We start from the raw sequence: 25,352 nt of genomic DNA, 5'->3' as shown, positions 1-25,352 counted from the left end.
CCTGAGCCAGCATGGGGAAACTATGGCTCCTTCATGACTTGTGGACTTCAACTCCCAGAATTCCTGAGCCAGCCATTGAAGTCCACAACTCATACAAGGGCCTTAGTTCCCCATCCCAGGCTTAAAGGAACACATCTATAGCAAGATTTCCCTTGGTCTTCTCATTAGGGAAAGGTAGATAAGGGGTAGAAAGCAAAGACATTAAACAGACAGCTCTGAATCAGATCAGCGAACGTGAGTGAAAAACCCATGTCAAACAGTGTAATTTGGCATTGTGGCTGAGGTATAGAATAGCTGATTCAAATTAGTTACTTGAGATGTGCAAAATTCACAGACTGGGGAATGAAAGGTTCCAAATTTCTCCAGAATGAATTCTCCCAGGGCAATTTATGTGTTTTCTAAAGGAAGTCCTCTGACTCGGGACTTTTTCAAGATGTCCTGAGCATAACATTCCATATATAGCATTTCCTGGGGCCAGTTCACCCCTGAACTGGTGAATTTTGCACACCTTTGTTGGTTATTAAACCGACCCATTTCTGAGTTTGCGTATAATTGGATGAAACAGCTAGGTCTGTGCAAAGGGCTAAGAAAAAAAAAAAAAACCCAACAACAACAATTTCCCAAAGCACAAGGTTAATGTTAAATAAATTTAGCCTGCTGAGTAAATACAGCTTCTACATTTTTAATTGACTTGCCCGAATGTGTGATATAAACTCAGGACGTAGGATAGCCACGTTCAAATTTAATTTAGCCTTTTATGCTCTTGTTTTATTATTGCAGCATTGGAAAATTTTCAATACACGTTATTATTTTTTTTTATTTTTGTGCTTGTTACTTTTCTACGTTTGGCCTTTACGGATATTGACTTTGAATACTTTGTAAGATGTTTGTTATAAGAAATATATCCTCTTTCCACTGCCCCTCATAATATTTTGGCTTCTTTATTCACAGCACGGTAAATTAATATCATTCAGACAAAAGCTATTAAAAACATAGAACGGAGCTCATCACAAGAATCTCCATTAAAATTTGGAATTAAGGAGAAACTTCCTGACAGTGAGGACAATCAACCAGTGGAACAGCTTGCCTCCAGAAATTGTGGGTGCTCCATCATTGGAGATTTTTAAGAAGAGGCTAGCTAGACAGTCACTTGTCTGAGATGGTATAGTTCTCCTGCTTGAGCAGGGGGCTGGACTAGAAGACCTCCAAGGTCCCTTCCAGCTCTATTCTATTCTAAATTCTAAAAGGAGATCAATGTTAACCCGTTCAGGCTCTTAAAATGCAGAGGGGACTCACGGGTTCACTGGCCTGCAGAACGGCCAATACGAAAATGACGTATTTCTGTCCGGCCTCCAGGGGTTTATTTTCAAAGTTGTCGTAGCGTTTCATATCCCCGAGGATGAAGAAAGGGGGCAGGATGTGGAAACGGGCTGCGATGTACGCTTTGTGGTGATCCAGCTGACGGGAATGGCGGAGGCTTCGCCGCTGTAGTCTTGAGATCTGCTGAATGAGCTGGAAAAGGAGAAAGCGGATAGCGAGTGCGCTGAGATGAATAAGTATGAATAAGTAAATAAAGTAGTTCTTGAATTAGGACCGTTCATTTAGCATCGTCTGAAGCGTTGTTCTGAATTAACTTGGTAGGTTCCAGTTGCTCAGAGATGTACGTACTGATGTGAAAGAAGCTGTGCCAATGTTTGAGAACAATGTTGCATGTATAAAGAGGGCAACGGGAGAACGTATCAGGCCCAGAAGGAAGCATGTACACCTAAAATACTATTAACGTCAGGGAGGCTCTAAAGCAGGGGTGTCAAACTCAATTTCACTGAGGACCGCATCAGCATTGCGGTTGCCCTTGGGGGGCTGGGTGGGTGCGGCCTACTGGGTGGGTGTGGCCAGCTCTACATCATTCGCGTCAAGGGTGCCTGTGGGGGGTCTGGGCAGGAGTGGGACAGATCTGAGGGTCTCTGGCAGAAAGGGGTGGGACCAGGGCAGAGCCCATCAAGCCACATATGTGAAGTAGGTAAAGGCCATTTGCTGGCCACTTCCAGGCGATGGTCCATTTCTTCATTTCTCACAAAGGGTGACACCTCCCCAGCATGCACCCAGGGGGCGGGGCCGACGCGGCAGGGGCTGGTTCCTCGCTGTTTCCAGACGGCCTTGTGGAGCTAAGATTGAATGTGTTTCAGCACAGATGGCCACCACAAAATTGTACATTGGCTCCCGGCCGGCCTGGGCCAGGGCCAAGGCAGTGGGGGCCGTTCCCTCACTGTTTCCAGGATGGCTTCGCGGGCCACATGAAACCACTTTGCGGGCCGCATCCGTCCGCCAGGCCTTCTATTTTGACATGTCTGCTCTAAAGGATAAACTGATAAAGTTACGGCACTGTTCCACTGACAACATTACAGCCGATATGTTGACTAAGAGCCGAGGTAGTGCAGCAGTTAGAGTGCAGTACTGCAGGCCACTTTAGCTGACTGTGTTCAGCAGGTCAGCGGTTCAAATCTCACCGGCTCAAGGTTGACTCAGCCTTCCATCCTTCCGAGGTAGGTAAAATGAGGACCCAGATTGTTGGGGGCAATGTAAATATATATATATACATTGCTTACTGGTGTACACCGCTTAGAGAGTGCTTGCACTTAAAGCGGTATATAAGTCTCATAAATAAATAAATAAATAAATAAGCCTTTGAATGCAGGCGAGCATCAGGAATATGTAAAAGCATTTGGATTAACAGCTGTTTAGCTTTAAATAGGAGGAGTGTCAAGGTATTGATTTAACAGCTAACCAGCTTATGTATTGTAAGATGTAATGTAATGAATGGGAATGACTCAGCAGGGTCTGTGTCTCTTTAAGAGCCTTTGTATAAAGGGAAGGCTTTGCTGATGTGTTCTCTCTCTTCCGTTTCCTGCTGTAACTGTGGTTTGTTGGATCTGTTCTGTCCCAGCCTACGTGAGTCCATGTTAAGTTCACAAGCAGAAACCCTTCTTCCAACAAGCAGGCTGGACCCGCAGGAAAAAAAAAACAACCTCCTTTTATTATTCACAGACCTGAGTCAATGTCCAAGGCAAACAAACACAGTTCACAGAGACTCGATCCTCAACACGAACGGCTGCATTCGGCAACCAGCACCTCCCATACCTTCCCTTTTTTTATGCAGCCCAGGCGTGGCTTCCTAATGCCTTCTCCTTTGCCTTTGGAGCCGCCCCATTGCATTCCTCTGTCCTACTCTCTTTTTTTGCATCCTGGATATCTCCCAGCTGTGATTCATCACTGTCCAACTCAGGCTCCCAGCACAGCTGCGTCTCAGCCTGAGCATGAGTAGAGGGGCCAGGCTCCTCATCCGACTGTAAGTCTTGGAGCTCCTCAGAGCCTTCCTCTGACTCGGATGTCCCTCCAGGCCCTTCCTCCTCCTCCTCCTCTGATACCCCAGACTCAGCTGCCGGGTCCACTGGCTGGCGAGGAATCACAACAGGATCCTGCTGTATTAGCACGTGTATGTATATTGTTCCTGGTGTACGACAGTGTAAATAGTGTAAGATAAACCATAGTTTACTATAGACCACTGTTTACTGTGTTTACTCCTGGGTTATCTCACGCAATAAGACTGTGCACGCTCTGACAAACCACCCCAACTTACAACAGCACTGAAAAAAATGGCTTACATATCAAACCTCGCACTTAACCACCAACCACAGCATTTCCAAGGTCACGGGATCAAAATTTGGGCGCTTGGCAACCAGCCTGTATTGATAATGGTTGCAGTGTCCCAGAGTCATGTGATCATCATTGGTGACCTTCCCAGCCAGCTGCTGACAAGCGAAGTCAGCGAGGAAAACCGGATTCACTTAACAGCTGCAATTGTTGGTTTAATTTTGAAGGACCACTTTTGTCATCTTACATTTGCAAATGTAGCTTAGATCAGAGGTCCCCAATCTTGACAACGTTAAGACTTGTGGACTTCAACTCCCAGAATTCCTCAGCCAGCCAAGCTGGCTGAGGAATTCTGGGAGTTGAAGTCCACAAGTCTTAAAGTTACCAAGGTTGGAGACCCCCGACTTAGATGACTACTATTGGACCCGTTACATTTCCAATCACAGTTATGCTACCTAGCTCACCATGGATTAGTTTGTTAATTAGAACAGGGGTCCCCAACCCCCGGTCCATGGATCGGCATCAGTCCGCGGCATGCCAGAAACCAGGGCGTGCAAACAAGTGCACCCCCATCCACGGGATGCAGACAACACACAAAACCACATCCCCCTCTGGTCCATGGAAAACCCTCTCTCCACGGAACCTGTCCCTGCTGCCCCAAAGGTTGGGGGCCTCTGAATTAGAAGACTCTCTGTAGGATATATTGTCAAATGCTTGTCTCCAGTGAAGATATATAACATCTACAGCATTCCCAGGATCTACCAAGGAAATTGCAAGTTCGAAAAACGAAACAAGATGAAATCTCTTAAAGACTTTTTTCATGGCAAATCCCCGCTTACCTCTTCTAAATCCATTTCTTCCGGACTGTTGTATGCATTATGGAATTGTCCACTTTTGCTTTTCTTCAAGGGTACCACCACAATGTAATAGGCTCTAATAAGGAAAGGAAGAAAGAAAAACAGGCCGGAGAATAGATTAAAAGAAAGAGGAAACAAAGGAGAAGAGCTCATCTAGATGGGCAATGTGATTAACTGGGGTGAGAAGTCAAAATAGGAAACAAATATTTATTGGGCTGTCTCACCAATGGCGAAAAATAATTGTCTCCAAGCAAAATGACTGTGGGATCTAGCTTACAAAATTCTATTCTATTCTATTCTATTCTATTCTATTCTATTCTATTCTATTCTATTCTATTCTATTCTCAATAAAGATTCTATTCTATTCTATTCCATTCTCAATAAAGATTCTATTCTATTCTATTCTATTCTCAATAAAAATTCTATTCTATTCTATTCTCGATAAAAATTCTATTCTATTCTATTCCATTCTATTGTCAATAAAGATTCTATTCTATTCTATTCTATTCTATTCTATTCTATTCTATTCCTTATTCTATTCTATTCTATTCTATTCCATTCCATTTATTCCATATTCTATTGTATTCTATTGTATTCTATTGTATTCTATTCTACTCTACTCTATTCTTTCTGTTCTATAATTTGAATGGTTCGTATTTCATATGCTTTGATGGCTTCCGAATCTTGACCAGCTTCATATGCAAAGGCCAAATGCAAATGCTGAAAGGGAGAGATATAAACCGTGCAGCTAGATTCAATAGGGTTGCCCAATGTATACATACTGAACTGGGGAGTCTGAACTCCTGACATCTGGCAGATTCACCATCACGTTGCCATCTATTTCATGTCGATAAGACACCTCTGGTTTTCTGCTCAGCATATTGGCTGCGGTTGACACCTCCACCTTCTGCTGAAGATCTCCTTTCTCGCTTCTCTGGCCCACGAGGGAGAACCGATAAGATGTTTTTGGCTTCAGATTGGTGATGAGCTTCTTGGTGGCACTTCCACCCACCTCAATCTCTTGACCGGTGTTCTCATGCCGGATCTGTGAGAAACAAAGGAAGCGGGCACAGAAGATAGATAGTTGGGGCCATATAAGAAACCCAGAAGAATCCTGCTATAACAGACCAACATTAACCTTCATCTTACACGTAGTCCTGGTAGGCAGGACAAGACACAACGGATGGAAACTCATCAAGGAGAGAAGCAACCTAGAACTAAGGAGAAACTTCCTGACAGTGAGAACAATTAACCAGTGGAACAACCTGCCTCCAGAAGTTGTGGGTGCTCCAACAGTGGAAGTTTTCAAGAAGAGACTAGACAGCCATTTGTCTGAAATGGGATAGGGTTTACTGCCTGAGTAGGGGGTTGGACTAGAAGACCTCCAAGGTCCCTTACAGTCACTGAAAAAGGTGGCTTATGACTGTTTTTCTCATGACTGTTGCAGCCTCCCCACGCTCACGTGATCAAAATTTGGACACATGGCAACTGCTATGTATAATAATAATAATAGTAATAATAATAATAGTAATAATAATAATAATTAAAAAATCGTCGCAGGATGGAGGCGGTACCTAGTAAGGCTGCCTTTTGCAATTGACTAATGGCCAATTTGTCAATGCCAATGGTGTTCAAGTGGTGCTCCAGATATTTGGGACGATATATGTAATACCATCAATTATTATTAACTATTATTATTATTATTATTATTAATCATCATCATCGCACACAGCCACATGTTCAGACTGGATTTGGCATTTTTGTCTATCTATTGAATCCTTCCCAAGGACCTGGGATAGGCAGATGTGGATATTATTATTATTATTATTATTAATCATCGCACAGTCAGCCAGATGTTCAGACTGGATTTGGCATTTTGTCTACCTATTGAGTCCTTACCAAGGACCTGGGATAGGCAGATGTGGATGTTTGATGGTATTACAGATATCGTCGCAGGATGGAAGCAGTTCCTAGTAAGGCCGCCTTTTGCAATTGACTAAAGGCAAATTTGTCAATGCCAATGGTGTTCAGGTGGTGCTCCAGATATTTGGGACGATATCTGTAATACCATCAAACATCCACATCTGCCTATCCCAGGTCCTTGGTAAGGACTCGATAGGTAGACAAAATGCCAAATCCAGTCTGAACATCTGGCTGACTGTGCAATGATCAATAATAATAATAATGATGATGATAATAATAATAAAGTTGGAAGGGACTTTGGAGGACATCTAGTCCAACCCCCTGCTCAGGCAGGAAACCTTATACCATTTCGGACAAATGGCTGTCCAGTCTCTTCTTAAAAACTTCCAGTGTTGGAGCATTCACCGCTTCTGGAGGCAGGTTGTTCCACTGGTTAATTGTTCCAACTGTCAGGAAGTTTCTCCTTAGTTCGAGGTTGCTTCTCTCCTTGATTATGTATTTATAACGGTTGCCGGGATCATGTGTGTCCCAGGATCATGTGAAGCCAGTTTCACTTTACAACATCGTCAACAGCTTCAGTGATTCACTGAAGAAAGTCATAAAATGGGCCAAAACTCACTTAACAACTGTCTTGCTTAGCAACACCAATGTTGGGCTCCATTGTAGTCATAAGTTGAGGACTACCTGCATTTCCCACAGTAACCAAACAGGTGCATGCATGTAGGAACCGTACAAATAGGATCTGGACACACTGCCTCTTTCTATTTATGTTCCATAGCAGTGTTTCACTGTTTTCACCGACAGTGTTTGGGGAAACCCTAGAAATCATTTATGCTTATTACGCCTAGTAGCCATTGAGAACGTCAGCCTCTGTGGATTTTTTTTTCCAGCTGTCCAAATCTTTTGTCATTGCAATGTTGCATGGCAGCAAATTCCCTAATTTAGCTAAATGGATTTCAATTAACAGGAAGAAAGAAGTAATTTCCGCAGGGATAATTTGTTGGAAAATGATCTAGGTTGCTTCGGAAGAGGGCAGTTTTTCCCTCTCGTGACAGATTTTTGAGCAAAATGCAGCGCCTTTTGGCCAGGCCTTTTTTTGGACCGAATAAACCGTTGATCGAATAATTTTGACGGAATAATAAAGGTGTTTATTTATTTATTTATTTTATTTATTTATGAGACTTATATACCGCTTTAAGTGCAAGCACTCTCTAAGCGGTGTACACCAGTAAGCAATGTATATATATATATTTACATTGCCCCCAACAATCTGGGTCCTCATTTTACCTACCCCGGAAGGATGGAAGGCTGAGTCAACCTTGAGCTGGTGAGATTTGAACCGCTGACCTGCTGAACACAGTCAGCTAAAGTGGCCTGCAGTACTGCACTCTATAACTGCTGCGCCACCTCAGCTCATATTCCAAATAGTTTCAACTGAATAACTGTTCGAAACAAGGGCGATGACAAAAGTAGGCTGCGTGTCATGACGTCCCAGCACAAATTGCACAAAAGGGGATCCTGCATCCTTTGTATAACAGAGGCAATTTGGTGGGTGATCAAAGGACCAAATTGCCTCTATTGCACAAAGAATGCAGGATCCCCTTTTTTCAAGGATTTCTTCTTCTTGTTGTGCCATATCCATTATCGGACGTTGGCGATCACGTTGGCGATCCTGTTTTTATCAGCAGCCACGTGAAAAAGTGCTGCTGAGTTTTGTTCAAATGAGTCCCTTAGATTTTGAAGCCACGATGTTCTTCTTCTGCCTGGACCTCGTTTGCCTTCGATCTTTCCCTGGAGGATTAAACGGGAGTATGCCGTATTTTTCTGGGTGCCGCATCCCATGTCCGAAATATTCCAATTTTAGTTTTTTAATTGTTTTGATGATTTCCCTTGGCTTTCCCAGGCGGCTTATCACCTCCTCATTTCTGATCTTGTCAACCCAGCTTACACGTAACAGCCGCCTGTAAATACACATTTCAAATGCTTCGAGTCTCTTCAGATGGCCTTCTGTCAGAGACCAACTCTCTACTCCTCTGATGGCGAACCTTTTAGAGACCGAGTGCCCAAAACTCACTTATTTATCGCAAAGTGCCAACACGGCAATTTAATCTGAATACCGAGGTTTTAGTTTAGAAAAAACAACTCATACATTAACATCTTTTGTCTTAAAAGAAAAACACAATAACAAAGCTTTCAATGATACAAACAACTTTTTATTGAAAAGTAAAAATTTGGCATGCTTTTGAACAATGAATGTGATTTTTGCTGTTGTACGCATGCTGACAATTTGTCTAACCTTGGCTTATACTTTGTAAGTTTGAAAGCAACACATGTAGCACTCAGGTCACCTGTTAGTCTGTTTCTGGTGTCAGATTTGATATAATTCAAAGCTGAAAACAGCGCACTCGCTCTGGAGGCTTGTTTTGGCTAGGAAGGGGCTTGAAAAATGGCTTTTTCCTGCAAAAACCTAGCCAAAGAGCGAGGTGCATGTGCCCACAGAGAGGGCTCCGAGTCCCCCCTCTGGCACGCATGCCATATGTTCACCACCACTGCTCTACTCCAGAGGAGGATAGAAAAAAATATAGCATCTGACAAGGGTCTCTAGCAGACATTAAACATGTACCTTGTATGAAATAGGAGAGTTGTAATTTTCAGGAAACTCCCAGCCCAGGAGGACCGACGTCTTGGTGATCATTTTCACTCTGAAGTTTTTGGGAAAAACTGTGGGGAAGAAAAACAGTCAGCAAAGGGCAGAGCGAGCGACTCGGAGTGAAAACGACAGAGTTTGGATATCATCAACCGTGACGTGTTTTCTACATACTGCGTCCTACTTCAGCCCTCCCCAAATTACCTTTGGCCATCTGTGCCTCTCGAAAAACTTTTATCCAAACCTGCAACACCCTGTTACACTATTTTTTTTTTTTTTTAAAAAAACACCACCATGTGATCCCAGTGCCCTTACAGCATCCCAGTACAAACGAAAATCAACTACAAATTCTCCCGTTTGGCTGCTGAGGACGGAAACTCTGCGTGGAATATAATGTGGGTTTGATTTTAAAACTGGTTGGCACAGGTGTATTTTTCTCCTTGATCGGCTTGCAAAAAAAAAAAAAGAAAGAAAGAAAGAAAGGAAAGAAAGAAAAAAAAGAGATCAAAAGAGATCGAAGAGAGGGAGGGGGGGGCAAAAGCTGAAGAAAAAACTCCGCCCACCTGTGTTGGCAACTGCTCCGCCCAGCTGTCAATCAAGAGGCTGCCTGGACTGGACTTTAGCGGGAAAAAAAGGAAAAAAAAAAGACTTACCTGCCAAAGGCAAAAGGGAAACCACCTGCCTTGTTATGATTTGTTTTTAAAAGCCTGCTTGCTTTTTTCTTTTCTTTTTTTTTTAAAGTGGTACTCACACGCCGTATCTTCAAGCTGGCGAGGAGTTTAGGATTACAGCAGTTTTTTGGGTTAGGTTTTTGGCTTCTCTGCCTTCCAGGATTCATAGAGAGAGAGAGAGACTCTTTGGGGCAGAAACTGGCAAGTCCTACCTTGATCCAGAAGGACCGTCCGATATTGAACAGTCGGGCTGTACGGCCCGGGACCTTTACTGGTATGGGCTCGGATTTTAACATCGTAAGCGGTGTTGGGCTTGAGACCGTTCAGGATGTACGAGTTTTCTGGAGAGGGGGGCAGCTCTTTCTCCTGGGGGTTTCCCGAAGAGGTGGTCTCCCGGTAGGCCACGGTGTACTTGACGATGACCCCGGTCCTCTCGGCTAAGACGGGGGGCATCCACTTCACCTGGACCGATCTGGAGGTGATGTTGCTCGCCTCGAGAATCTGGGGGTAACCCTTCGGCGCATCTTCTGGGATGGCTATTTCCTGCAGCGCTTCCTCCCCAAAGCCAGCTCGGCTCTTCACGGCTAGCTTGAAGACGTACGTGGCACCTTTGTGGACGTGGGTGGCTGTGTATTTGTCCTCCTGGGCGGCGAATTCCAGGGTGGCCAGCGGGTCGACGTCCTTGCGGCCGAACTGGAGGCGGTACCCCAGCACTTGGCTTTCGGCTTCCAGAGGGGGTTCCCATTTGACCAGGAGAGTGTTTTCTTGGGTGGGATAGACGGACAGGATCGGCTTTCCTGGGACTGGGAAAGAAAAGAGAAAACGGATTTGCGGCGGGAGGCAGCCTGCCAGGGTTGTACGTTCTTTTTTCTCACCGGCTATGCTGCGATATATTACAAACTACTTTTTTTTATCTGCTGTGAGGATATATAGCAGTGGTGGCGAACCTATGGCACGGGTGCCAGAGGCGGCACTCAGAGCCCTCTCTGTGGGCACGCGTGCCGTGGCCCCAGTCCTAGGCCTTCAGCTGGGTTTTATAAAACCTTTTCGCTTTAGGCCTCCGCCGTCGTGTGCAAAAAAAAAAAAAAAAAGGTTCAATCAGTCAATTTCAACTTCTCGCGGGAAAAAAAAGATCTTGCAAAGTTGGAATTGATGGATTGAACATTTTAGTCCCACTCACTCTGCCATTACCACTGTAGCCATGCCCACCCAATGGGCCACACCCACCCAATTGGCCACACCCACCCGGCGCTCGACGATGCATAAGTGGGTTTTGGGTTGCAGTTTGGGCACTCGGTTTCTAAAAGGTTCGCCATCACTGATATATAGTATTAGATTTTAGGAGAGTTGTGTTGGTTAATATAGCCCCCCCCCCCCAAAAGATGTTGAGACTCTAGAAAGAGTGGAGAGAAGAGCAACAAAGATGATTAGGGGACTGGAGGCTAAAACATACTAAGAACGATTGCTGGAATTGGGTATGTCGTTTAATGAGGAGAAAGACGAGGGGGGACATGAGAGAGAGAGAGAGAGAGAGAGAAAGAGAAAGAGAGACAGACAGACAGAGAAACAGACACACAGAGAGAGAAATAGACACAGAGAGAGACAGAGACAGAGAACTCATCATCTCCTGATGATTGGCTCAAAGTCACCCAGTTTGCTTTCCATGCCTAAGGTGGGACTAGAATTCATGGACTTCAACTCCCAGAATTCCTCAGCCAGACATGGTAGCTGGGGAATTCTGGGAATTGAAGTCCACATCTTTTAAAGGTGTCAAGATTGAGAATTACTGTGGCAACCACCCCCAGTTTGAGAGAGCAAAGTCCAGAGCTTCAGGATCTGTGAAAAGAGGATGGTCCAGAAGAATAGACTTCATCTTCCAACTGTGCTTAGTCTTTTAAGATGAGGACTGCCTGTATTGCTTTTGTCTAATAAATTATTATACTGGGTGCCGACGAGGAAAACAGCCAATACATGAATTAATTATCTTCTTCAAACACGTTTTAGCAGTGGAAAAGAAATCCACTGATCAGTGACCCACTGGAAAGGTTTCAGGGGAAAAAAAAACGTTACCTGAAACATTGGGAAACATAATTAAAAATTATTATTTTGAAGCAGAAAGACATTGAGCACCTAGCTAATTGCTGATCTTCTGAAAAGATTGTCACGGGGTGTTGCTTCTGTTGAGGCATCATGAAAGAAAATTTAAAAAACAACCTACTTCCACAAATGGCTTAATATTTAAAAAGTTAATGCAATGAAAATTAAAGTTCATCCATATTAGGCACATCAAAGGTTTTTGTTGAATGTTTCAGCTGGAATATTCCTTCTGTTTTGGAAGGGGTAAAGATGGAAATAAGGGGATCTCAAAAAAAAAAGAGAAGGTAAGCAGATGATCAAAGCGGCCAACCCCATTTATGTCCAAGCGAAGTATGCAACCCAATGAAGGAGAATATTTGTAGCTCAGAGTTGACATGAGGGGTCCTTAGTGCTCTCTGAGCTTGCTTGTTTTCTTGCAGACATTTCATGACCCAACTAGGTAACATCATCAATGCTAGAAGGAGGAGGAAGAGTTGGAGGACTGTGGGGTCCTTGGTGCTCTCTGAGCTTGGTTGTTTCCTTGCAGACATTTCATGACCCAGCTAGGTAACATCATCAGTGCTAAAAGGGAAAGGAGGAGGAGGAGGAGGAAAGAAAGAGGAAGAGGAAGGAGAAAAAAGAAAAAGAAGGAGGATTGTGGGGTCCTTGGTGGTCTCTGAGCTTGCTTGTTTTCTTGCAGACATTTCATGACCCAACTAGGTAACATCATCAATGCTAAAAGGGAGAGGAGGACAGAAAGAAGAAGAGGAAGGAGAAGGAGAAAAAAGAAAAAGGAGGAGGGGGAAGAGAAGAAGAAGAAGAAGAAGAAGAAGAAGAAGAAGAAGGAGGAGGAGGAGGAGGACGACGACGACGACTGTGGGGTCCTTGGTACTCTCTGAGCTTGGTTGATTTTTTGCAGACATTTCATTACCCAACTAGGTAACATCATCAATACTAAAAGGGAGAGGAGGAGGAGCAGAGAAAGAGGAAGAGGAAGAAGGAGAAGGAGAAAAAAGAAAAAGAAGGAGGAGGAGGAGGAGATGAAGAAGAAGAAGAAGAAGAAGAAGAAGAAGAAGAAGAAGAAGAAGAAGAAGAAGAAGAAGAAGAAGAAGAAGAAGAAGAAGAAGAAGAAGAAAGAGGAGGAGGAGAACAACTGTGGGGTCCCCAGTGCTCTCTGCGCTTGGTTGTTTTCTTGCCGATGTTTCATGACCCAAACTAGCTGACATTATGATTCTGTCACTGACACTCGCTGCAGATGAACTTCTGTGGGTGGGTACAGCCAGTCCTTGACTCAGCTGTCTGGAGAATTCTACAGAAATCTATTTTAATCTTCACGTTATCAATCTATCCTGGTAAGCTTCTCTTTCATTACTTAAGGCAGACTATAAATTCTATACTAAACTACTTCGCTCACCATCTTAAATTAATCAGAGGTGAAACGCGATCGCTGCCTCAATCCAGATGCACGCCAAGCACAATAACACGGCCAGCTTTGATAGATAGTTATTAAATGTATTACAGTTTTGTGAAAATAATTCAATTTCCCTATTCATAGGATTCCTAGATATAGTGAAAGCTTGTGTGTGTGTGTGTGTGTGTGTGTGTGTGTGTGTGTGTGTGAAAGGATGGTTTCTGGAAAAAAATAAAAGGACAAATAAAAACTAGTAGACTGTTAAAATGGAGAGAAAATTTAATATACCTGATATAGGATTATTAATGTGGAAACAGTCTTGTTTAGTGACTGTTTGAAGTTACAGTGGCACTGAAAAAAGACCATTTTTCACACATACGACCGTCATAGCATCCCCGTGATCATGTGATCAAAATTCAGAAGCTTGGTAACTGACTCGTATTTATGACAGTTGCAGTGTCCCTGGGTCACGTAATTCCGTTTTGCAAAATCAATGGGGGAAGTCAGATTCACTTAACAACCGGGTTACTAATTTAACAACTGAACGGATTCCCTTAATGACTGTGGCAAGAAATGTCGTAAAGCGGGGCAAAACTCACTTAACCTGTCTCGCTTAGTAACAGAAATTTTGGGCTCAGCTGTGCTCCTAAATGGAGGACCTGTATAATATATTTAAAGAGACTAACACACACACACACACACACACACACACACACAAAATCAGTGTACACACACAAAATACTTCACTATTCAATTATCTCAGTTGTGCATTCCTCAAAAAAAAAAAAAAAAAGCAAAGAGGGAAATGACAGAAGAACGAAGTGAGAAGAAAAAGAATATTTTTTTTGGGTATCAGAGATATCCATGAAGTCTGGGTGAAACATCTGAAGACGGCGTTTGGTCTCTCTCACCAACTGTCAAATTCTAATTTTTGAAGTTTTTTCAAAAGACCCTCACAGTACAGGTAGTTCTCAACATACAACCCATAATGGAGCCTACCCATTACGGTCGTTAAAGTCATGATGATCGTAATACAAGTTAGTCACGTTAACCAACCTGAGTGTCAACCCTGCTAACATTGGATGTTCTTGCTTTGACAATATATAAAAGGCACCTTGCTCCCCTCTAGATCAGTGGTTCTCAACCTGTGGGTCGGGACCCCATTTGGGGTCGAACGACCATTTCACGGGGGTCGCCAAACAAGGCTGTCCGCCATTTTTTCCCCTTTTGTTTGGCCACGCCCCTGGCACCCGGTGATGTATAAGTGGTTGGGGGTCACCACAACATGGGGAACTATATCATGGGGTCGCGGCATTAGAAAGGTTGAGAACCACTGCTCTAGATAGTGTTGCCAGTTTAACAGGCCCCACCTAATTACGAAGGCCTCCTTTTCCCAGATTGCCCATCCCCTCTCGCTTTCAGTGAATTTTTTGGAGGTGTAGGCGCAGGGTTGCAGGACCCCACTTTTTTCTTTTGCAGTAATACAGCTCCAACTGTCACCTGGTACCATTCTTGCAATCGATCGGGTACTGCTCAATAGATGCATGCCTGATATATATTGTCAAAGCAAGGACATCCAATGTTAGCAGCGTTGACACCGAGTTTACAACATTTTTTGAAGGCGAATGAGACAATCGTAAGCGCCAATGCCATGGACGTAAGTGACAAGTTTGGGCAAACTGTTGTAAGATGCAGTCGTGTGACTGCGGGAGGCCTGCAAGTGGCCATCACGGGGGTCCTGCTGTTGAGAGCTGGAAGTTCAGTTATGTGACTGTGGAGCCCCCACCCCTCCCCCGGCAAATGGGTCGTAAGTAGCTTGAAGGTAGGTTTGTTGTAACTTTGAATGGCTGCTAAGTGACTTGTCGTAAGTCAAGAATTAATCTTTACCCGAGGGTCCTGTAGGGTTGGTTTACAAGTCCACCCTTCTGGGATGCTCACCTGCTCCCTTGGTCACAACTGGCTTCGGCTTGCTCCGGGCCCCGTCCCCTTTCATGGTGTAGGCAGCGACTGTGACTGAGTAAGTGGTCTCTGGCTGAAGTCCAGAGATGACCATTTCCTGAGGAATTAAAGCAAAGAATTAACACAAAAAGACTTCCTTCCTTTCTCTTCTTTCCTTCCGTCCTCCCTCCCTCCCTCCCTTTTCTTTCTTTCCTTCATTCCTTCCTCCCTCCCTTTTCTTTCTCTTTCTTTCTTTCTTTCTTTCTTTCTTTCTTTCTTTCTTTCTTTCTTTCTTTCTTTCTTTCCTTCCTTTTCTTTCCTTCTTTCCTCTTTTCTTTCCTTCCTTCCTCCTTCCCTCCCTTTTCTTTCTTTCCTTCCTTCCTTCCTTCCTTCCTTCCTTCCTTCCTTCCTCCCTTCTTTCTTTCTTTCTTTCTTTCTTTCTTTCCTTCCTTCCTTCCTTCCTTCCTCCCTCCTTCCCTCCGTTTTCTTTCTTTCCTTCCTTCCTTTCTCTTTTCTTTCCTTCCTTCCTTCCTCCTCCCTCCCTCCCTTCCGGAAAACAACCAGGATCCAGCATGCAAGACACAGCACAAAGCAATCCTTGACACATCACATCACAAGGAAACAGGGACAGGTGGGGAGAAAACCAGACATTCCACATACCAAACACACAACTTGCAATGAAGACCCCGTATTTGCAGCCCAAAGCTTTGAGCAAACAGGGAGGGCTCCATTCTGTCTTGTCATCAGAGAAAATGGTCTTATCAACAGGACGTCTGTGGGTTCTAACAAAGGGACCAAACCCCAAAGGAAAAAAATGACTGTTCTCAACCCAATTGGCTATAGAATAAGAGAGATGGAAGGGACTTTGGAAGTCTTCTTGTCCAGGGGTCCCCAATCCCCGGGCCGTGGACCAATACTGGGCTGCAGTATGCCAGCAACCAGTCTATATCTGCGAGATGTAGGCAGCCTGGAAGTGGGCCGTGGCCCACAGATTGGGGACCCCTGTTCTATAACATAAAAATCAGCTGCTTGAGAATAAGAAGCCCAAAAGATGCATTTTACAAATCCTGCCATTTTCAGCCGCTCGGTTTGCACAAAGGACACACTTATCTTGGTTTAACCCTCGTGTCTTAACCTGGTTTATCTGGGTTTCCACAGCAGCACATTTATATTAGTTTGTGTATTAATTTGTATATTAATTTGTGTATTAAGCTGCTTTAACTGGGCACACTTTATCAAGGGCACACTTAGGTTGGTTTAACCATCACTTGTTAAGTTAGTTTAAAATGATCTGCCTCTTTGCACTGTTACGTTGATTTATCCATCGCCGCTTAAACTCTTTTAACAAGGTAAGGACACACTTATGTTGGTTTAACCTTCACCTCTTAAGCTAGTTTATAGGATCTGCATCTTTGCACATTTACGCTGGTCTATCCTCACCTCTTAAGCTGGTTTAACAGGCTCTGCCTCTCTGCACATTTATATGGGTCTAACCCTCATTGCTAAAGTTGGTTTAACAGGCTCTGCAACTCTGCAAACTTACGTTGGTTTAACTCTCATTTCTTAAGCTACTTTACAGATATAGTATAGGTGGTACCTTGCTCAATAGTAGTAACTATGAGAGGGATCTCGGAGTCCTGGAATTGGGGATGTCTAGTTTAATGAAGAGAAGGACGAGGGGGGACATGATAGCAGCCTTCCAATATCTCAGGGGCTGCCCCAAAGAAGAGGAGTCAAGCTATTCTCCAAAGCGCCTGAAGGCAGGACAAGAAGCAACGGATGGAAACTAACCAAGGAAAGAAGCAACCTGGAACTAAGGAGAAACTTCCTGACAGTGAGAACAATTAACCAGTGGAACAACCTGCCTCCAGAAGCTCTGAATGCTCCTACAGTGGAAGTTTTTAAGAAGAGACTGGACAGCCATTTGTCCAAAATGGTATAGGGTTTCCTGCCTAAGCAGGGGGTTGGACTTGATGACCTCCAAGGTCCCTTCCAACTTTATTATTATTACTACTACTACTACTACTACTACTACTACTATTATTACTATTACTATTATTACTATTATTATTACCCTCACCTCTTAAGCTAACAGGATCTGCACCTCTTGCACACTCATGTTGGTTTAACTCTCGTTTCTAAAGCTGGGTTAACGACTGCGCCTCCTTCCCCCATACTCCATGCAAAGAAACTAAGGCAACATTCAGAGAGAGGCTGAAACACTCCAAGCCACACAAAACTCAACACAGGTGGGTGGGTGGGGGGGAGAAGAAAGGGAGATACTCCAATGCCATGCCATCACTAATAACAGGGAAGGGAGCCGAGACGAGACCACCACAACGGAAGCGTTTTACTTACGTATTCTGCAGTGTTATCGGTCTCCCACTGAACAAAAGAAGGTAGGCAGGTGAGGATGAAAAGGGGAAAGAGAAAGAAAAGTGAGGTGATGGGGGGAGCATGGAGGGGCTGCCTGGGGAGAGACAGGCTGGCACTCAGAAGCCCCCCCCCTGCAGCTGCTGGGGCAAAGTGGGGCGGGGGGGAAGGAGATCCGTGGGGTTAGTAAAACGCATCACTCTGGTTAATGGAGTTATAGGTGGGGAGAGATGAACCAGGCTGGGAGGGAGTAATTACAGGTTCTGTAGTCCTCAGCTTACAGCCATTCGTTTAGTGACCGATATTAGAACAGCACTAAATCAGATAGCGCAACTCTTGTAAATACCGGCCAGCTGGCAAGCGGGCAAATTTTGATTTGGTGACTACAGGGAGGCCAAAAAGTGACCCTAAGTCCCCTTTTCCCCAGCACCATTGTAACTCTGAACGGTCTATCTGTAAGCATATTCAATTCTTGCTTGCAATCCCTTCTTTGACTGCCTGCTTTCTGAAACCTGGAGAAAGGGCAGCCGTGTTAACGAAGCTTTTAAATCTGAATCATGAGGACTAGGATCTTTCTCCCTACAGGAGAGATGCAACTAAAGCCTCGCTTGGCCTGTGAACAATCGGGGCTTGGCACCTCCAGGTAGAACTGGGAAAGGCTCCTATCTATTTTGATAAGACAAATCCGGGCACTTGTCCACCGGCCTGGCTTTCCAATGGGAGCTGAGCCACGGGATCACAACCTTCGCAACCTTGCCAGCCAGCTTTCAACCAAGCAAAGTCAATGGGGAAAACTGGCACTGAAGAACTCAAGCGATGCCTCGCTTAAGAACCATTGAGGATTCACTTAATGACTACGGAAAAAAGAAGCTCATAAAATCAGGGGGTGGGAAGCAGTCCTGTGATGCCTGACTTCATGACCACAAATTTGTGTGTTGACTTGGGCACCAAAAAGAGCAGGAGAAGGAGGAGGAGGAGGAGAAAAGGGAAGCGTCCGTTGTTAATGAGCTATTAAGTTAATAAGCCTGGAGTTCGAATCCAGCCGTGAGAAGCTGCCTGCCACCCAAAAGGAGACACACACACGCACGCACGCAGACACACCCCTCACCTGAGCGTCAGCCAACATGACATCCTTGATCTGGGGCAAGCCACTGGCTTCTCCGTTCTCCATGCGGACGTAATGCACCTGGTAGCCACGTATCTGTCCATGCTGGCGGTTTTGGACTGGGGAGCGCCAGAAAACTTGGATGGCCGTTGAATTGAGGACTTCAACTTCCACCTTGCGAGGTGGGGCACTGGGCACTGGAGGCAGAATGGAGGAGGAGCAGAGAGGGGGAGGGAAAGTGGAGAGAGAAAGAAACGGTTCCGCTTTAATAGGAAGAATCAATCATTTCAAGCGACAAGCGGGTCTCTGGTTTTCGTGCGCAGCCGAAGACGCTGCTGGAACTTCAATTTTGTGCATCCAGGTTTCCTACCAAGAACCGCAATACACAACTGTGGGATGCAGTGACAGGTGTGCACCTCCAGTGCGCGTTTCTCTAAATTCTCTAAACCGCCTCGCTTAGCAACAGAATTCTGGCTCCCATTGTGGCGATAAGTCAAGGACTACCTGTATTAGCTAGTGAAGATTGGCTCCCATTTTTTGTTGATATATTTGTGGGTGCATTTTGCGCTTCGATGTTTTAATGCAGGGGTCTTCAAATGTGCCTGGCTGAGGAATTCTGGGAGTTGAAGTCCACAAGTCATAAAAGGGCCAAGTTTGAAGACCCCTGTTTTAATGGTTGTAAGCCACCGGGAAACTAATGAAAGGAACTGGGTGTCAACGCTACTAACATTGGATGTTTTTGCTTTGACAACAGTTGGAGATGCAACCTTTTTCTTCTTATGTTTTACTGTTAGAGTTAGAGTTAGATGATGCTGAGGGGAGGAATGTACATGAGAGTTTAGCTAGACATAACAACACTAAACTTAGCCTGAGAATCAAGGTTATTAAAATAGAGATGATAAGAATTGGCAGGCTAGAGAACTGGAGGGAAAGTCTACATTTCAAACTAATTGGAGAATGTGATTTATGACTGTTAATTGGTGGAGGGAATTGTGCTTTGATACTATGTGGGGAAGGGGAAGGGAATTCAGATTTTGGCTCCAACTGTGTTATGCTATGCTTCTCTAATAAAGATTCTTTAAGGTAAACAATGCCTCGATGTCAGAACCATGACACAGGGTATATAACATTAAATTCAGAGAGGCTCTTCCCAGCTTTCTTTGCAGATGTGAAGATTTCTAGCTGGCGTTTCCCCCACGTATTCAGCCTTTGAACTCTGATTGTTCCCAGAGAAGAAAAAAAAAAGCTTTAATTAAGTCTCTTGCCTATGGCAACAGTAAAGATTAGCTGATGAAAAAACAGCCATCCACTATCTTGGATTTCAATTTCTTTATGCAGGTTAACAAAAAATTTTCCTCTTAAATTTGGATGATTTGGGGACTTGTTTAATTCTCAGGAAGAAAGGGAATAAAATGCCTGTTACCCTCAAGGTTGGGCAGGATTAAAGTCAGAAGGATGTTGAGACTCTAGAAAGAGTACAGAGAAGAGCAACAAAAATGATTAGGGGACTGGAGGCTAAAACATATAAGGAACTGCTGCTGGAATTGGGTATGTCTAGTTTAATGAAGAGAAGGACGAGAGGGGACATGATAACCGTCTTCCAGTATCTCAGGGGCTGCCCCAAAGAAGAGGGAGTCAAGCTATTCTCCAAAGCGCCTGAAGGTAGGACAAGAAGCAATGGATGGAAACTAAATCAAGGAGAGAAGCAACCTAGAACTAAGGAGAAACTTCCCGACAGTGAGAACAATTAATCAGTGGAACAACCTGCCTCCAGAAGCGGTGAATGCTCCAACACTGGAAGTTTTTAAGAAGAGACTGGACAGCCATTTGTCCAAAATGGTATAGTGTTTCCTGCCTGAGCAGGGGGTTGGACTAGATGATATCCAAGGTATTATTATTATTATTATTATTATTATTATTGTTGTTGTTGTTGTTGTTGTTGTTGTTGTTGTTGTTGTTATCTTTTGTCTTAAAAGAAAAACACAATAGCAAAATTTTCCATGATAAAAACAACTTTTTAAGGAAAGGTAAAGGTTTGCATTTGGCATGCTTTTGAACAATTAATGTGATTTTTGCTGTTGTATGCATGCTGACAATTTGTCTAACCTTGGCTTATACTTTGTAAGTTTGAAAGCAACACATGCAGCACTCAAGTCACCTGTTAGTCTGTTTCTGGTGTCAGATTTGATATAATTCAAAGCTTAAAACAGCGCGCTCGCTCCGGAGGCTTGTTTTGGCTAGGAAGGGGCTTGAGAAATGGCTTTTTCCTGCAAAAACCTAGCCAAAGAGTGAGGCGCATGTGCTCACAGAGAGGGCTCTGAGTGCCCCCTCTGGCACGTGTGCCATAGGTTCACCACCACTGCCCTATCTCAGTGATGGCGAACCTTTTAGAGACCGAGTGCCCAAACTGCAACCCAAAACCCACTTATTTATCACTGGGTGCCAGGTGGGCATGGCCTACTGGGTGGGCGTGGCTGTGGTGGTCATGGGCAGACTGAGTGGGTGTGGCCAAGGTGGACGTGGTCACCTCGATGTTGCTCATGGGAAGGGATGCCTGTGGGGGCCGGGCAGGGTTCAGGGAGGTCCAGGGGGTCTCTGGCAGGTGGGGCGGTGGGCAGGAGGCTCGTCCTGCGGAGTGAAGTGAAGCAAGGTGAGGCAGGGCTGGGGTGCCATTGTCGCAGGGCAAGGCAAGGCAGTGGCCGGGGCGGCTGCTGCCTTACACCATCGGACCCTGCACACAGAAGCCAGCGAGCTCATAGGGGCCAAGAGTGTCTGTCAGCATCCACAGCCTGCCGGCCCCTCAACCGGCACACTCTGGGGCTCCACACCCCGCCACCAGAGAAGCCGCCTCTGAGCTGGACGGCCAGCCAACAGTTGAGGAGGCGATGCAGTGGGTCATGCCCAGGAAAAGGAGAGCATGTGAGGCATGCCATAGGTTCACCACCACTGCCGTATACCATTTCAGACAACTGATTGTCCAGCCTTTTCTCGGTTAGTCATCATAACTTGTTACAAGGATACACTTCAACTGGGGAAGGTTTTATTGGTGTAAATAAAAATGGATGGGCTTAGAAAAGGAGAACAGGGTGACATTTTTTGTTAAGAAAAGCAAATTACCCGCTATACAGGTAGTCCTTAACTTACAACAACTCATTTAGTGACCATTGGAAGTTTACAACGGCACTGCAAAAAGGGACCTATGACTGTTTTTCGCACTTACAACCGTTGTCATGTGATCAAAATTCAGACACTTAGCAACTGACTCACATTTATGACCGCTGCAGTGTCCCCGGGTCAAGTGATCGCAGTCCATGGGAAACCCAGTTTCACTTAACAACCAGGTGACTAGTTTAACAACCCAGTGATTCTCTTAAGAACGGTCCCAAGAAAAGTCGTAAAATGAGGCAAAACTCACTTAACCACAGAAATTTTGAGCCCAGTTGTGGTCATAAGTCAAGGAATACCTGCAGTGTAACGCAGCCATAAGAGAGCCTCTAAATCAGGGTTTCTCCAACCTGGCTACTTTAAAATGCATGGACTTCAACTCCCAGAATTCCCCAGCCAGCGATGCTGGCTGGGGAATTCTGGGAATTGAAGTTCATACATTTTAAAGTAGCCAGGTTGGAGAAACACAGCTCTAAATTCTCAGTTAGTTTAATTGTCCCAGGGAAATTGGCATGACAATTCTTTTTACATTTTCTCCATTATACAGCTGACTTTTGGGCCTCCTACCACGTCCTTTCCAGAGAGTGTGATAAATGAGGCGCTCGAAAATAAATAAAGCGCCACTAGAAATTCATTAATGGCTGTTCGCAACACCTTTCCACGAGAGAGTTACTGGCCCTATCACACTCACTGCCTCGGCTCCAAGGAGTTTTCCAAGGATTTATGGGTCCAAACTATTCCAGAGAAAACGTCTCCGGAGTTTTTGGCAGCAAGAAACCCAGTTTCCCCACACTGGAAAGGGAGGTGTGATTTCCAGACAGGTGGGCCTTACCATTTTTTTGATGGGAGCAGACAGGAATTATGGCTAAGCAAGCCAGGATCTTAAAGCTTTTTCCCCATTGTGTTTTTTTCACCAATCTATTTCATCCTGGAACCAGTCAGTTTCGCCTAGTGGCGAAAGCACCAGGCTAAAAAGCGGGAGACGGTGAGTTCTAGTCCTGCCTTCGATATGAAATTTGGCCGGGAAGCTTTGAGCCGATCACCAGGAAACGGTGAGTTCTAGTCCTGCCTTAGGCATGAAAGCCAGCTGGGTTAGTTTGGGCCAATCACTAGGAGACGGTGAGTTCTAGTCCCGCTTTAGGCATGAAAGCCAGCTGGGTGACTTTGGGCCAATCACCAGGAGACGGTGAGTTCTAGTCCTGCCTTAAGTATGAAAGTTGGCCGGGAGACTTTGGGCCAATCACCAGGAGATAGTGAGTTGTAGTTCATTTTTAGTCACACAAGCCAGCTAGGTGGCTTTGGGTCAATCATCAGGTGACGGTGAGTTCTAGTCCTGCCTTCGATATGAAATTTGGCCTGGAGGCTTTGAGCCGATCACCAGGAAACGGTGAGTTCTAGTCCCGCTTTAGGCATAAAAACTGGCTGGGTGACTTTCAGGCAATCATCAGCAGACTATGAATTCTAGTCCCATGTTAAGCACGAAAGCCAGTTGGGAGACTTTGGGCCGATCACCAGGAGACGGTGAGTTCTAGTCCCGCCTTAGGCACAAAAGCCAGCTGGGTGACTTTGGGCCAATCACCAGGAGACGGTGAGTTCTAGTCCCGCCTTAGGCACAAAAGCCAGCTGGGTGACTTTGGGCCAATCGTCAGAAGACGGTGAGTCCTAGTCCTGCCTTAGGCATGAGAACCAGCTGGGTGATTTAGCTCCAGTCCCTCTCTCTCAGCCCAACGCACCTCACAGGGTTGTCGTTGTGGGGAAAACAGGAGGAGAAAGGTGTGTTGGCTACGTTCCCCACCTTGCGTTATTGGTCAAAGTAATACAGGCGGGATACAAATACTTACACAAATAAATTTAGGGAAAAGTCCCACTTACCATCTTCGTCGGTACGGACAATGACGGGCGAGCTTTCCGGGCCGGGCCCCATAATCGTATGCGCCACCACGGTGATGCGGTACTCCGTCCATTTCTCCAGGGCTTCGAGGGTGATCTGGGTGGTTGCGGCGGGGATATCCTTCACCTCTTTCAATTCGCTGACCTCGGGATCCAGGGCTCGATAACGGACGCTATAGCCTTCCAAGTCACCGTTTTGGCTCTCAACCGGCGGTGGTTGCCAACTTACCAGAATGGCCGTGGACCTGGTGCTGACACATTTTACGTCTTGAGGGGGGGCGGACGGTTCTACGGTAGCGGGAGGGGTAGTTTGGGGTGGCGGGAATCGAGGGAAGAGGGGAAGAGGGGGGGGGCGGGCAGAAAACAAAATATAGGAAAGATAAAAGGAAACAAAAAAAAAGAAAGAAAACAAAATGATAACAAAAAAACCCGAAACGAAACGCACCAAAATAAACTTGGTTCCGGGGAGCACAAAAAAACTTGAAAAACAAAACGAAACTTTTTTTTGTTTTTTAAATAAAAAAAGGGCTTCTTTTCCGCAATAACTGAAATAAACAAAGGATTAACTGGGGGGGGGAAGGCAAGCGGAGGTGGCAACGTAAAGCAAGCAACTCGTGAGACATGGGGTTTGGTTGGGCTAGCTAGCACTTAGGGGGGGTCAAAAAAGTCAAGATGGCGCTCAGCAGGGCATGACTGTGGCGGCCATCTTGAGTTTCTGCCTCTCTGGTTGGGGGCGAGATAGGGCCTGGGGGCTGGTTTGTGGAATAAATTTTTCCATCAAATATTTTAGCCTGCAAGGGACAAAGTGGAACATAAAAAGAGCGCATAGATCAGTGTACCTCAACTGTGGGGATTTTAAGAGGGGTGGCCTTCAACTCCCAGAATTCGCCAGCCAGCATGGCTGGCGAATTCTGGGAGTTGAAGTCCACCCATCTTAAAGTCCCCACAGTTGAGAATCACTGGCATAGAACATTGTGCTTCTTCCACTCCTATAAAAGATAAATCCTTCCTGACACCCATCCTATTCCCATCATTGGGGAAAACACGGGACCGCTGGGATCTACTCCCTCTGCAATTCCAACGACAAGCAATCAAAATCTCCTCCCCGAATCTGTTTCCTTCCCAACCTGGCCTCAAAGCCAGGAGGGATCCGTTGCTTTTCTGAATCCCCTCTCTGCAATCAAAGGAAAATGGCCGGAATCGTCTCCATTCGCTAATCTCCATTTTCCAAACAGCAATTTATAACCATTACAAAGACTTTTAGTGTCCAGAGTAGAAATAAGGTTTTTCCAGTTATTGCCAACAACTAGATTGCCCTCCAGATGCCAGGCTGGCCACTGGTAACCAACGTTAAGTTGATAGAGAAAGAAAATCTTTATGGGGAAGCTTTGCCCCTCTTTTCTGCTTAAAAAAGTGCCCAGTTCAAATTCACCTTCTCGGCTTCAGCACGATACCCCTTGAAAGAAGCTTAGTTGGGAGTTATACAGGTAGTCCTCGACTTACGACCACAATCGGAACCAGATTTTCCACTATTAAGGCGGCTGTGCCTGATTTTGCAACCTTTTCTCTCCAGGGTTAAGTGAAAGTGTTACGGTAATAATTTAACAGCTAAACAGCTTGTATAATGTAAGATGTATGATGTAAT

The 25,352-nt window shown here is 45.0% G+C and overlaps 1 protein-coding gene across 18 annotated transcripts in view; it reads right to left on the bottom strand.

The window, feature by feature from the left end:
* PTPRS (protein tyrosine phosphatase receptor type S) overlaps positions 1 to 25,352 on the bottom strand; it is a 344,929-nt gene that overhangs the window by 77,387 nt on the left and 242,190 nt on the right. For 11 of the 18 annotated variants that reach the window (XM_039366958.1, XM_039366982.1, XM_039366949.1 and 8 more), the window contains 9 exons: positions 23,690 to 23,995; positions 18,656 to 18,849; positions 17,533 to 17,559; positions 15,175 to 15,292; positions 9,962 to 10,552; positions 9,055 to 9,152; positions 5,291 to 5,553; positions 4,491 to 4,584; positions 1,297 to 1,512 (listed from right to left, as the gene is read on the bottom strand). In XM_039366958.1, coding sequence (XP_039222892.1) covers positions 1,297 to 1,512; positions 4,491 to 4,584; positions 5,291 to 5,553; positions 9,055 to 9,152; positions 9,962 to 10,552; positions 15,175 to 15,292; positions 17,533 to 17,559; positions 18,656 to 18,849; positions 23,690 to 23,995 — 1,907 coding nt within the window. The remainder of the gene's footprint in view (positions 1 to 1,296; positions 1,513 to 4,490; positions 4,585 to 5,290; positions 5,554 to 9,054; positions 9,153 to 9,961; positions 10,553 to 15,174; positions 15,293 to 17,532; positions 17,560 to 18,655; positions 18,850 to 23,689; positions 23,996 to 25,352) is intronic. The other 7 variants (XM_039367042.1, XM_039367049.1, XM_039367066.1 and 4 more) reach the window with 2 other exon arrangements.

This window comes from Crotalus tigris, unplaced genomic scaffold (genome assembly GCF_016545835.1).
Source record: "Crotalus tigris isolate CLP2741 ecotype Arizona unplaced genomic scaffold, ASM1654583v1 scf7180000017599.838750, whole genome shotgun sequence".
In the NCBI taxonomy this organism is placed as follows: Eukaryota; Metazoa; Chordata; class Lepidosauria; order Squamata; family Viperidae; genus Crotalus; species Crotalus tigris.
Note: the sequence above shows the minus strand (reverse complement) of the source record. Positions and strands in the feature narration are given on the sequence as shown.